Source organism: Monodon monoceros, unplaced genomic scaffold, assembly GCF_005190385.1.
Source record: "Monodon monoceros isolate NGI ecotype Baffin Bay Population unplaced genomic scaffold, NGI_Narwhal_1 Super_Scaffold_4, whole genome shotgun sequence".
In the NCBI taxonomy this organism is placed as follows: Eukaryota; Metazoa; Chordata; class Mammalia; order Artiodactyla; family Monodontidae; genus Monodon; species Monodon monoceros.
The window spans coordinates 60,252,842-60,267,585 of record NW_021703781.1 but is presented as its reverse complement, the minus strand read 5'-3'; the positions used below and the strand labels follow the sequence as shown (position 1 = coordinate 60,267,585).

At 40.5% G+C, this 14,744-nt stretch overlaps 1 protein-coding gene across 12 annotated transcripts in view; it reads left to right on the top strand.

Moving 5' to 3' along the window:
• The window catches only part of SORCS1 (sortilin related VPS10 domain containing receptor 1), a 560,723-nt gene that overhangs the window by 342,135 nt on the left and 203,844 nt on the right, over nt 1-14,744 (top strand). For 11 of the 12 annotated variants that reach the window (XM_029244670.1, XM_029244678.1, XM_029244671.1 and 8 more), the window contains one exon: nt 503-661. In XM_029244670.1, coding sequence (XP_029100503.1) covers nt 503-661 — 159 coding nt within the window. Of the gene's footprint in view, nt 1-325; nt 341-502; nt 662-14,744 lie in introns of those variants that run through there. The other variant, XM_029244682.1, reaches the window with a different exon arrangement.

Genomic DNA, 14,744 nt, shown 5'->3' with positions numbered 1-14,744 from the left:
ACATGGGATATTGTTGATGTGAACAGGAGGGTTTGCCATGGAGAGAAAAAACAGCGGACTCCATCCTCTTTCTACTTCATTCCACCTTTCTCACAAAAGACTGTGACAAGTTTCATCCCCCCACAATGGAGACTAGACAAGGCTCAGCAGGAAGGAGGGCTGGGGTTAGGGGAACAATGGGAAATATTTCAGATCAAGGAAATAACCTTGGGAAAAAAAAAAAACCAAGGAGCCCTATAGGAGGGAAGGAAATGCACTCCTACATTTCCTCCTCCTTCCTTTCAGTCTGTCCCGCCTCTTTCATTTCTTGGTGAAAACAGTTTCATGGCCTTGGTCCAAGGTAGGAGAGCAAACCTGACAGAGTCAAGGTCCTGGTTTGGCCAAGCATTCTTTGCCTGTTCCTTTTCCCTCCCTTGTCAAAAATTTAGCTCATTTTTAAGCCTTGTAAATTTGCACACTTACCTTTCTGTTGTTTTCTTCCCTGAACAATTCTCTGCCACAGATTATGTTGCTCACAGACCCGGAGATTGAGAGCAGCTTACTGATCAGCTCGGACGAAGGGGCAACCTATCAAAAGTACCGGCTGAACTTTTACATCCAGAGCTTACTTTTCCACCCCAAGCAAGAGGACTGGATTCTGGCTTACAGCCAAGACCAAAAGGTGAGCGTGATCCCCTTGTTCGAGACTGTGGTGCACGGTTGTCCTAGGGAAAGACAACTACTTAGTCATCGCTACGTTTCTTCTCAGCTGTCAGGTTTGTTCTGTGCAGCAGCTTGAACCCTGTGCCGGTGGGGCGAGGGGCAGCAATGTGGATCTCAGGTTGCTTGTTTGAGCTGTGTAAGCACCTGAAGCAGCACACAAAGGAAAAGCTAGACCCTAAGGAAGACATTGTGGAGGAGCAGTTCTTACCTGGAAGCTTCAGGCCAGCAGGAAACCCCCATGGAATTTGAGACAGTGCTTTGTGTATGTGAGATGTGATCATTTTTTTTTTTTGGAATTAAGAACCCATAGCTTTTCTCAGAGCCTTAAAGGGAAGGATGACCCTGAAAGAGTGAAGAACATTAGCTAGTGATATGCTAAAATAGTGAGAGAAATGTACCTAGATAACATTCAGAATCAGGCAATCTCAGGACTTTTCTTCTCTTGGTGGTTGGGCTGAAGGATAGGTCTACGTTTTAGGAAGGCATTGAATGAAGTTATGCTATCGTATGTTTATCTGTGTGTATATATGTGTACGTGCACACGCAATATGTATATGTATTTTATGGGATAAATGCTGTAAAATATATCATGTACTCTGTACTGCAGATACATTATAAAATACATGTCGCTCCAGCTTTTAAGGAACTTATATTTTCAGCTAGAATATAAGGCTAGCAACAGCAAATACCATCAGATTAGAATTAGAGGCAAAAAGTATACAAAGGCAAATGTGAGAGAGGCTGTAGCCGTAAAAGGCAAAAGGGAAATAGGTAAAATGTTCGAATGCTTTTTGTGAAATTCACGGTTCAGTGAGGTCATCCTGAGAATTACCCTCAGAGGAATTATATGTTACAAATTACATACATTTAAAGAACTACTGGACTTTTCTGAGTGAGGAGAATATTCTAGGGTTAAAACCCTAGAATACTTAACCAGGTGGTTAAAACCGTCTGAGCTGGTATAGACGTATGGGGTTCTTCCTGAAGGGAAGGGAATAGTATAAACAACTTTTCAGGGTCTCTACTGACATGAGCATTTTTGAGGAAGCAAATTAAAATTCTCAGGATTGGAGTTTTATTTGCACCTGCCCTTACTGCCAAATAAAATGCACATTAGCCTAAAAATAGGAAAGACTTACAATTAGTATTTTTTTCCTCTCGAGCAGCCTGGCTCCCCTTTCAGCAGAATGTACAATTTCATTCCTGGAGTCAAGCCACAGTGCATCTAGTCCAGGATGGTGCAGTTACCAGAGGCAAAGCTGAGCAGCTCAGGACACAAGAGTATTAGTCATTTAATCCACTGGGTTTTTGTATTTTATTTGACAGTTGGTTAATTTTCCCCCTGATGCCAGAGGCACACTGAGGGCCAGATTTCCCTGGCTAAATGAAAACTATGCACCTTTGCAGTTGTGTCAGAGGAGATGCCCAAAAATTTAACCCTTCATGTGCCAGTACTTCAGACAGTGATGCCATGAGCACTGTGGCAGAGTGGATAACTCTGGAGGAGTTGGGACATGTGGCTCCGACTCAGCCACGTATGGGAATTGGTACTTGGGGTTGGCTTTCTTTGCCTTAAAATGTGTTTGTGTGGATAGTTATAATTGCAGGTGCACTTCCAATGAGATTGAAAAGAACAAAAAAACCCCACAAATATTAGACTCCATGTCTGTTTATGTGCTCAGCATGATGCACTGTTGGTATAAAATAACTATATCGAGGAGTATTCATTCCATCTAGGGAAAGAATATAAATACATGTGAGTCCAGTAGCCTAAGAGGGACTAAAAAGGCAGATAGATTCTTCATTCACACATGGTAGATACCCAGTCAGAGTAGCTGGAAGGACTATATGAAATTGGCAGCCCAAGTTTAGGAGGTGGAGATCTTATAAAATGATTTCACCTGGACTTTAATGACTGTCGTATTTCTGTGGGGGTTGGAGGGGGCGCGTTTTGCACAAGAGGGATGTCATAAACAATAATATAAATTTGTAAAGTTAGAAAACTCATGTAAACAGGATTGTGAATGTGTCTATTTGGCTGAAACTGAAATTTGGGAAAGTTAATTATACATGTACTCCTGGAACCTAATCTTAATTTTTTTTTGGACCACTTTGACTGTTGGGCAAAATAATTTTTGTTTTCCCAATTAGGAGCCTTTTGAACGTTTTGGTCAGTGGAATTATGTGTTCAGAGCTATAGATTACAAAGATTAATCTGGTAGTAATATTAGAATGAACTATGGTGCTGTGAGGTCAAAACCAAGAAGACCAGTTAGGATGGTATCACAGTAGGCTTGGTCAGGACCAAAAAGTATCTTTTGTGACCATAGACCAAATGAATTCTATCATTTTAGAGGTAGAAGAAGCCTTAAGAGTCTTTGCTCTGTATGTAGCTAACAAACCAAAAATCTTAGACGTTAATGAATTTTCCCAAAGGGGAAAACCACTCATCTGTGTCACATGTCTAAGTTCAGCAGCTGGAATTTGAATATGATATTTAGTAGGGTTCACTGCTAAATGGATGGTGATATCGGGAGATTAGCAAAGGGGCAGAAGCCAGCCTTTCTGCTAAGCTCTCTGTTTCTCCAGAAGAGAATGAAGGAGAAATCATCCTGGGAAAAAAAAAATTATAGCTCACCTGCTAATATGAGTAGGGGTTGGGGAAGGGCTCCATATATCAGGGCTTGAATCACAGCATGAGGAGTGGGGCATTAGCGGGGAGTGGAGTGGGCTGCAGCCATCCAATGAGCCATTAGCTGGTGGTGTTGGCCCGAAGGCAAGTGGAGAAGGTCTGTGGCCACTCAAGCAGGTCAGTGATACGGAAATAATAGCTGGCAATCAGCCACGAATCACGGAGCTTTGAACCCTGATGAGATGCAGCAGTGGGCCCTAACGAGGGCCCCGTGCTAGTGTTGGCAGGCCAGTGACTTTTGGAAGTGGGAACACTTATTTTTTCATGTAAGTGTTGTTCATCAATATGTCTGTGACAGTTGCTACTGTTGCAGAACTCGCAGCAAAGATGGTAGGTAGCTTTGGCGCTAGGATTCCCTTTGCCGGATGCTGTTTTCAAGCAGCCTGCGGTGAACAGAATCCTCAGGTGGAGAGCACCGTCCGTTAGAAGTTATTGCGTTGAGGTGGCAGCTCCGTCAGCACTCACCTGTGCACTGTCCTCCTCTCGTCTCTTCCCTTGTTTGCTGTCAGCCTTTAGAGGCATACACTCCCCTTTTGAACACATAGCCACCTTTACTTTTCCCTTATTTCCCTGCCACTGCTTTCTCTCACCTTTAGTGAATGAGACTCTGAGGGCCCTGAAGACAAAGTCTGGATCCCTGGCTTGCAGGAAAGAGCCCATGTGGTCCATGGCGTTCTGCTCCAGCTGCATTTCATCTCGAGTGTCTGGACTCTCAGTAGAGGCTTTTTGATGTGAGCATTTTAAGGGACTCAAAAGAGTTTGGTTGAACAGATTGTGCTTTCTGGCCCAAGACAGAGTTTTACTGGCCATCGTTCCATAGGAAGCCAGATTAAAAAAAAAAAAAAATGCTTTTAATCAGGGAGAAATGTGTATGACCAAATGCTCTCAAAATTCATAAGATCAGGTTATTTTGATATTTTAGCCTTTTTTCTTATTTTTTTCTTAGAGGAATCTACCTGTGATATTAGAGATGTAGGTGATTGCCAAGAGGTAAAATTTTTTTGAATGAGCATGTGACTCTCCAGCCACCACTAGAATGACTGAAGAGATTTGGGACCTTTTTCCCTTTGAAGCTCTAAAAGAAGTAGCTTGACTTCTTAAAAAGCCCTGTTGGGGGACTTCCATGGTATAGACACAGGCGATAGACTCCTTGGCCTCTGAAGGTTCTATGTGAGGAGGTGCCTTTGGAAAGCCCTGGAATTTTCAGAAAAATAAGCATTATAGACATTATGGAAACTTCATGCCAAATGGGCAGAGGGATACCTGTTATGTACAGCCACACCTTTTAAGCTTCTTACAAAACAGCAGTGAATCACTGTGGATGCCGTGAAGAATTCCACAGCATTTATACGAGGACCCCCAACATCTCACTCTCCATTATTTAGTTTTGTTATTTCTGTAATTAAGCAGTTGGCAAACCAAACATTCTGCTCCTTCCTTTTGTTTCTTGGCATTTGGAAACCGAGCAGCCAGGAGAACAGAGGTACAGAGCTTCCGCTTCTTTCCTTGTTTTTCCCCCACATTGTTGCCTCAGTACAGGAAACCACCCAAGGAAGGCTTAGCAGCAGGCCAAGTGTGCCAGATTACATCTTTATTTTAATTTGGCAATAAACTAGTGTACAAACTGTGCTATGAAACATTGCCTCCAGTGGCATCTCTCAGTCTGTCTCAAACACGTCACTAAACATGATGTGTTGGGAGACAGTGGAAATGAGTGAAAACAAAACACAGATGTGACTGAAAGAAAAAAAACAGGAGAAATGTGTAAGAATAAGCATCTACCTCAGCTCTGCTGACCATCCTGGGGCGCTGGGCTCGGGGCCTCTCTGTTAGGGGTTACACTGCGGAGCGAATTGTATAGGGGCGATTCTGCAATGTTGTGAAGCCAACGTGAACGCTCCTGGGACTCAAGAGTGCCTCACAGCTGGGGAGGAGAGATCCCCTTGCTCGGCTTATCCAGGCGGCAAGGCCTCTCCTACAGATGTACCTGCTGCCCCGACCATAAGCAGGAGGGTCCACGTTTCTCCAGTCCTCTACAGTGAGCTTTTTCTCCCCACTCTGGGTGCCCAAGTCCTTCTAGACTGTGGACTCAGTTCCTACACAGATAAGCAAGCAACTAAGTGAACACGGCGGCTGGGTCTGGGTTGTGGGAAACTGGAGAGCAGGTGTTCATTCAGGAGGGTGGGGCGTGGTGGGGGGTCTTGGTGAGCTCCAGCCTGCTGTTCTTGCCACCGAGGATGGCTCATTCAATGTCACCAGACTTCTCAGAGTTTTTCGAGAGAAGTAATCCTGCTTTGTTTGAGATATGACATTTTCCTATTTTTAAGTGTTTATAACTAACTCAAAAACTTAAGACAGAAAGCCGTGCAGGGCAAGTCAACCTCATCTGGTGCCTTGTCTTAGTCCCCAGATCACCTTTTTGCTGATTTCTCTGTCTTTCCCATTCTCTTTGTTTTTCTCCTGTTCATGGATCTTCCTGTCAGTTTTATTTCAGGAAAAGTTCCATTGTTTTGTGAAGTAAAAAAAAAATGCATGCAAATGAGTGATTAATTCTGTGGAGGGAGGACAAAACCCTTAGGACAGTTTGGTGGGTCACCCTTCATTTTGCGGCAGTTCTAGAATATTCATGAGTTTGTGTTGTCTCACTTGTTCTGGAGCCCTATGAGTCAGCAGTCCAAGTAATACCATGTGGGAGCTTGCAGGATCTCTGTTCTCCTCTACATTCCAAAGTTTCAAAGTTTATGAAAGAAATAAGAAATCCTAAGGCTTGCACGGTGGCCTCACCTTCAGTATTTTGGTAAATATGTGTAAGATACACTTAAAACCAAAACATGGCTTTAAAGGAGGAAAGCACGCTTTCATAAGGAAACCCTATTCACAAATAATTGAAACCCTAAATATTAACAGCGGCATTCTCTGTATAAATGAAGGCAGAGTTTGAGTTAAAATCATATATTGATAGAAAAGGAAAATTATACTGCCAGTGTGTTTGAGAGCATACAACAGAATTTTAATAACTTGCATAAAAGTAAATTTTTAAAAGAAGAACTGCTTTTAGCTTTCTCCCTTCTTTCTTTCTACCGGTCCTGCAATTTTACTTAAACAGTTTAATATACATTTCTTTAACAAAAAAGAAAAAAAGAACACAACTTTCTTTTTACTCTTTCCTACTTTTCCTGACGGAGCACTAACAGATGGCCATTGCTTATCACGACAGCTTTGAATGCCAGGAACTCTCTAGGAAATAATGACTGCTTGATATAAGGGAAGAGATGTCAGCATTTTCCAAAACTCAGTCATATTGGTTTCTCACCAGCGATAGACAGCACAGCAAGTGAGGCAGGAACATCAGCTCTCTGTCAGGCCCTCCAAATGGCCATGTGACCTTCAGCAGGTCATTTAACTTTTAGAGTTTCGCCAGCTGTGAAGTGGAAGCAATAACAGTACCTGGCTCACAGGACTGTTTGAGGATGCTGTGATAATGTATGTAAAACACTCAACACAGAACCTGGCACATGGCTAGCACCACGTGAATGCCAGCCAATGTATTACTCAAAGACCTAGAAGAGAGCCACCTGGTGTGGCATAACTAGGTTTAGACGCAAGGCTTCCTTAGCCGTAATCCGGGGTCTTCCCCATACGTGACGTTATACGTATTTACTCAATGTTGAATATCCTCTTAGACAATCACTGAAAGGTACCACTGAACCAGAATGAACAGAGCAAGCAAGAACCAATATATGGTACTCAGAAATATTATTGATTATAATAACAATAAGCCATTACATATTAAAGTATTTGCCTTTACAGCAACTCTGTTTGTTTTTGAGTAGACCTTGCAGCCCCTTAATGTCAAAAGGGCAAGATTGAAATAAAAGATAAATGGATCCTTCAAATTCAACCCCCTGGGGATATTCAAATGATTTCTGCACAAGCACAAACACTTAGGAAGCTGATACCTACCTAATGCCATCACGTTTCCCAAGGCACTACATTAAAAGGCACTCAGTTATTCATAAGAAATATGTAGAACGTTATATACCATGCTTTGGCAAGATTTCCATGTGCTTGAAATTTCCCAATGTCAGAGCTGATTTCTAATCTCATGAATATGTAAATAATTTAAGTATTCAAGTACAAAACTGGCAATTAGAGTGGAAACCAGGGAGCTTGCTGAACGTCAACCCCAATGCTTGTTTATAAAACAAATTCTCCAGCTGAAATGCCACCTTATGCAAATGAGGAAGGCCTGTGTTCACTTTAGCTAACTTGTTTAACCAGGTTGTATCATTATTTTTCAGTTGCTACCTGAAGCAGTTTGATCTACCTGTCCCCAAATTTGAACGAAATGAGCTACAAGAATAAGGAGAAATGGACATTTTTGAATGAGTGATTGGGGTTAAGGTTTGGACAGATAGAATTATGCTTTTTGGTAGCTATTTAAACTTTGAAGTAAATTACATTTTTGCTTGTGCAATGTTTTAGCCAGTTACTTTGATCTATTCTACCCACCAACACTTGTCTAAATGGATTAAGATGGCTGCTTAATCCAGGCACCAGTCTGGGAAAGTTTGAAGGACACTTGACATCCTAAGAGGGCATGGACCTTTTTCTTAACTGAGCTCGAGGGATATCCAGAAAAAAATTATCTCTGAGTGTGGCCCTTTAGAATCTAGTAATGGTAACATTTTCTTGTATCCTGCCTTGTCAAGCATGGCTGCTGCCAGCAGTGTTACCAAGGAGGGGAGTGGTTTGAGAAGGAGGGAGTCTTGGCCTTGTAAATAGACATCTTTTGTGAAGTTATGACTCTGTAGGTTTCATACTAAAATTTTTTTTTAAATGTTATCTTTTCCAACTTCCTCCCTTCAGTACAATAGGATATTGTAAGTTCAGATTACACATGGCACATGAGGTGTTCCAAGAGATCCAGAGGCCCAGCCAGGATCTCATAGCTGGCAAGAGGAAGAGAAACCAGAAGTCAGCTACCCTTCTAAAATGACCAGGTCCCTTTACTGAGCTAGACCCTTAATATAAAATACTATGAGATGGCTTTCCCAGGACTTCCAGATGGGAGAATTACCCTCCTCACCTCCCTTTCCCACACCCATCCTCGCTTGCTCTTTGGCCCCTTTCCACACCTCCTTTCCCCTTCAAGTGAGAAAAGCCTAGTTCCCGAGCCAGTGGAGTGGGTTCCCTCGCCCCTGCTGCTCCCACCCGGGTCCCCCCTCCAGCCATCGCTACTGCCACCACCTCGGTTCCACTCAATCGATTTTTGCTGCATGTCAACACTTATTACCAAAGAAGTGATACATTTCCTCACCACCCTCCTGTTCTCTTTGTGAACAACAACATGCATTTTCCAAGAAGTTAAGTGAAACTAAGGATCCAGTTGGTGGCCACTGAACAGAGTGAAGGGTTGGGTCCTCTAATCTTCACGAGCAACAAGGACATTTTAATCATAATGAATGGTTCAAGTACTAATATCCCACTACTCCAGGTAAACAGTTAAGAAGAACATAGGCCTCAATTCAGTATTTATCGATATAAAGGATTCTTGCCAGAATGGTGAGTTCAGTCAGTGTATTAACATTTTTGGATTGCAAAGTATAATCTGACTATGAATAGCAGGTGATTAATATACCAGAATAATACTATCAGAATCAGAGTGGATAAGAATGGTTTTTTGGGCCTGCATGCCTGCCCTCTTGCTGTGCTCCTGATTAAAGAAATTAGTCCTTCCTTTCCAACTTAGTCCCTGGAAAGAAGTTTCAGCCTGAGAGCTTGTGGGATCTTAGTTCCCAGGGAGGAGGTTGGGCCCAAGCTCCTGCAGTGGGAGTTCTGAGTCCAAACCACTGGACTAACAGAGAACCTTACACACCAGGGAATATCAATTGGAGTGAGGCCTCCCAGAGGTCTTCATCTCATCACCAAGACCCAGCTCTATCCAACTGCCTACAAACTCCAGTGCTGGACATCTCAGGCCAAACAACCAGTAAGACAGGAAAGCAGCACCAACCATCAGAAAAAAACAAAAAAAATGACAAAAAAATTTGTTGCAGAGGAAGGAGCAAGGTAAAAACCTACAAGACCAAATAAATGAAGATGAAATATGCAACCTACCTGAAAAAGAATTCAGAATAATGATAGTAGCGGTGATCAAAACTCTCGGAAACAATGGGGAAAATACAAGAAACATTTAACAAGGATCTAGAAGAGCTAAAGAGCAAACAAAGTGATGAACAACACAATTACTGAAATTAAAAATACTCAACAATGAATCAATAACAGAATAACTGAGGTAGAAGAAGGGATAAGTGAGCTGGAAGATAAAATGGTGGAAATAACTGCCAGGGAGCAGAATAAAGAAAAAAGAACCAAAGGAAATGAGGACAGTTGCAGAGACCTCTGGGACAACATTAAATGCACCAACATTCAAATTATAGGCATCCTAGAAGAAGAAGAAAAAAAGAAAGGGCCTGAGAAAATATTTGAAGAGATTATAGTCGAAAACTTCCCTAACATGGGAAAGGAAATAGTCAAGTCCAGGAAGCGCAGAGAGTCCCAACAGGATAAACCCGAAGAGAAACACGCCGAGACACATATTAATCAAACTATCAACAATTAAATACAAAGAAAAAATATTGAAAGCATCAAGGGAAAAGCAACAAACAACATACAAGGAAATCCCTGTAAGGTTAACAGCTGATCTTTCAGCAGACACTCTGCAAGCCAGAATGGAGTGGCAAGATGTATTGAAAGTGATGAAAGGGAAAAACCTACACCAAGATTACTCTACCCAGCAAGAATCTCATTCAGATTCGACAGAGAAATTAAAACCTTTACAGATAAGCAAAAGTTAAGAGAATTCAGCACCACCAAACCAGCTTTACAACAAGTGCTAAAGGAACTTCTCTAGGCAGGAAACACAGGAGAAGGAAAAGACCCACAATAACAAATCCAAAACAATTAAGAAAATGGTAATAGGAACATACATATCGATAATTACCTTAAATGTAAATGGATTAAATGCTCCAACCAAAAGACATAGACTGGCTGAATGGATACAAAAACAAGACCCATATATATGCTGTCTACAGCAGACCCACTTCAGACCTACGGACACAAACAGACAGAAAGTGAGGGGATGGAAAAAGATATTCCATGCAAATGGAAATCAAAAGAAAGCTGGAGTAGCAATTCTCATATGAGACAAAATAGACTTTAAAATAAAGACTATTACAAGAGACAAAGAAGGACACTACATAATGATCAAGGGATCAACCAAGAAGAAGATATAACAATTGTAAATATTTATGCCCCCAACATAGGAGCACCTCAATACATAAGGCACATGCTAGCAGCCATAAAAGGGAAAATCAACAGTAGCACAGTAATAGTAGGGGAATTTAATACCCCACTTTCACCAGTGGACAGATCATCCAAAATGAAAATAAATAAGGAAATACAAGCTTTAAATGATACTTTAAACAAGATGGAAATAATCGATATTTATAGGACATTCCATCCAAAAACAACAGGATACACTTTATTCTCAAGTGCTCATGGAACATTTTCCAGGATAGATCAGATCTTGGATCACAGATCAAACCTTGGTATATTTAATCAATTGAAATCATATCAAGTATCTTTTCTGAACACAACGCTATGAGAATAGATATCAATTACAGGAAAAAAACTAAAAAATACAAACACATGGAGGCTAAACAATATGCTACTAAATAACCAAGAGATCACTGAAGAAATCAAAGAGGAAATCAAAAAATGCCTAGAAACAAATGACAATGAAATCACGATGACCCAATACCTATGGGATGCAGCAAAAGCAGTTCTAAGAGGGAAGTGTATAGCAATACAATCCTACCTCAAGAAACAAGAAACATCTCAAATAAACAACCTAACCTTACACCTAAAGCAATTAGAGAAAGAAGAACAAAAAAACCCCGAAGTTAGCAGAAGGAAAGAAATCATAAAGATCAGATCAGAAATAAATGAAAAAGAAACAAAAGAAATAATAGCAATGATCAATAAAACTAAAAGCTGGTTCTTTGAGAAGATAAACAAGATTGATAAACCATTAGCCAGACTTATCAAGAAAAAAAGGGAGAAGACTCAAATCAACAGAATTAGAAATGAAACAGGAGAAGTAACAATTGACACTGCAGAAAAACAAAGGATCATGAGTGATTACTACAAGCAGCTGTATGCCAATAAAATGGACAACCTGGAAGAAATAGACAAATTCTTAGAAAAGCACAACCTTCCATGACTGAACCAGGAAGAAATACAAAATATAAACAGATGAGTCACAAGTACTGAAATTGAAACTGTGATTAAAAATCTTCCAACAAACAAAGGCCCAGGACCAGGCGGCTTCACAGGCAAATTCTACCAAACATTTAGAGAAGAACTAACACCTATCCTTCTCAAACTCTTCCAAAATAGAGCAGAAGAAGGAATACTCCCAAACTCATTCTATGAGGCCACCATCACCCTGATACCAAAACCAGACAAAGATGTCACAAAAAAAACTACAGGCCAATATCACTGATGAACATAGATGCAAAAATTCTCAACAAAATACTAGCAAACAGAATACAACAGCACATTAAAAGGTTCATACACCATGATCAAGTGGAGTTTATCCCAGGATGCAAGGATTCTTCAGTATATGCAAATCAACCAATGTGATACACCATATTAACAATTTGAAGGATAAAAACCATATGATAATCCCAATAGATGCAGAAAAAGCTTTTGACAAAATTCAACACCATTTATGGTAAAAACTCTCCAGAAGTTGGGCATAGAGGGAAATTACCTCAACATAATAAAGGCCATATATGACAAACCCACAGCCAACATCGTTCTCAATGGTGAAAAACTGAAGCCATTTCCACTAAGATCAGGAACAAGACAAGGTTGCCCACTCTCACCACTATTATTCAACATAGTTTTGGAAGTTTTAGCCATGGCAGTCAGAGAAGAAAAAAATAAAAGGAATCCAAATCAGCAAAGAAGTAAAGCTGTCACTGTTTGCAGATGACATGATAGTATACATAGAGAATCCTAAAGATGCTACCAGAAAACTACTAGAGGTAATCAATGAATTTGGTAAAGTAGCAGGATACAAAATTAATGCACAGAAATTTCTTGCATTCCTATACACTAATGATGAAAAATCTGAAAGAGAAATTAAGGAAACACTCCCGTTTACCACTGCAATAGAACGAATAAAATACCTAGGAATAAAGCTACCTAAGGAGACAAAAGACCTGTATGCAGAAAACTATAAGACACTGATGAAAGAAATTAAAGATGACAGAAACAGATGGAGAGATGTTCCATGTTCTTGGATTGGAAGAATCAACATTGTGAAAATTACTATACTACTCAGAGCGATCTACAGATTCAGTGCAATCCCTATCAAACTACCAATGGCATTTTTCACAGAACTAGAACAAAAAGTTGCACAATTTGTATCGAAACACAAAAGACCCTGAATAGCCAAAACAATCTCGAGAAAGAAAAACAGAGCTGGAGGAATCAGGCTCCTGGACTTCAGACTATACTACAAAGCTACAGTAATCAAGACAGTGTGGTTCTGGCAGAAGAACAGAAATATAGATCAATGGAACAGGATAGAAAGACCAGAGATAAACCCGTGCACAATATGGTCACGTTATCTTTGATAAAGGAGACGAGAGTATACAATGGAGAAAAGACAGCCTCTTCAATAAGTGGTGCTGGGAAAACTGGATAGCTACATGTAAAAGAATGAAATTAGACCACTCCCTAACACCATACACAAAAATAAACCCAAAATGGATTAAAGACCTAAATGTAAGACCAGACACTATCAAACTCTTAGAGGAAAACCTAGTCAGAACACTCTATGATATAAATCACAGCAAGATCCTTTTTCACCCATCTCCTAGAGAAATGGAAATAAAAACAAAGATAAACAAATGGGACCTAATGAAACTTCAAAGTTTTTGCACAGCAAAGGAAACCATAAACAAGACGAAAAGACAACCCTCAGAATGGGAGAAAATATTTGCAAATGAAGCAACTGACAAATGATTAATCTCCAAAATATACTAGCCTGTCACGCAGCACCATACCAAAAAAAAAAGACCAACCCAATCCAAAAATGGGCAGAAGACCTAAATAGTCATTTCTCCAAAGAAGATATACAGATTGCCAACAAACACATGAAAAGATGCTCAACATCACTAATCATTAGAGAAATGCAAATCAAAACTACAATGATGTGTCACTTCACACCAGTCAGAATGGCCATCATCAAAAAATCTACAAAGTATAAATGCTGGAGAGGGTGTGGAGAAAAGGGAACCCTCTTGCACTGTTGGTGGGAATGTAAATTGATGCAGCCACTATAGAGAACAGTATGGAGGTTCCTTAAAAAACTAAAAATGGAACTACCATACGACCGAGCAATCCCACTACTGGGCATATACCCTGAGAAAATCGTAATTCAAAAAGAGTCATGTACCGCAAGGTTCATTGCAGCACTATTTACAATAGCCAGGACATGGAAGCAACCTAAGTGTCCACTGACAGATGAATGGATAAAGATGTGGCACATATATACAATGGAATATTACTCAGCCATAAAAAGAAATGAAATTGAGTTATTTGTAGTGAGTTGGATGGACCTAGAATCTGTCATACAGAGTGAAGTAAGTCAGAAAGAGAAAAACAAAGACCATATGCTAACAAATATATATGGAATCTAAAAAGAAAAATTGGTTCTAAATGAACCTTGGGGCAGGACAGGAATAAAGGCACAGATGTAGAGAATGGACTTGAGGACATGGGGAGGGGCAAGGGTAAGCTGGGACGAAGGGATAGAGTAGCATTGACGTATATACACTAGCAAATGTAAAATATCTAGCTAGTGGGAAGCAGCTGCATGGCACAGGGAGATCAGCTTGGTGCTTTGTGACCACCTAGAGGGGTGGGATAAGGAGGGTGGGAGGAAGCCGCAAGAGGGAAAGGATATGGGGATATATGTATGCATGTAGCTGATTCACTTTGTTATACAGTAGAAACTAACGCAACACTGTAAAGCAATTATACTCCAATAAAGATGCTAAAAAAAAATTCTATGAGATAGAGTCACAAATTCTGATCTGAAAGGCTCTCACTCTCTTGACTTGCTTAATTCCAATGCCTTCCTGGCTGATCTAAGTATAGCCATGATGAGAAAATGTCCCAGAACGAGAAGACTTGTGATCCAAAGCCAAACAGCCTCAGCTACTCCAGGAAAGGTCATGCTAAGCAATATCCAACCTCAGAGGCTGGGTAC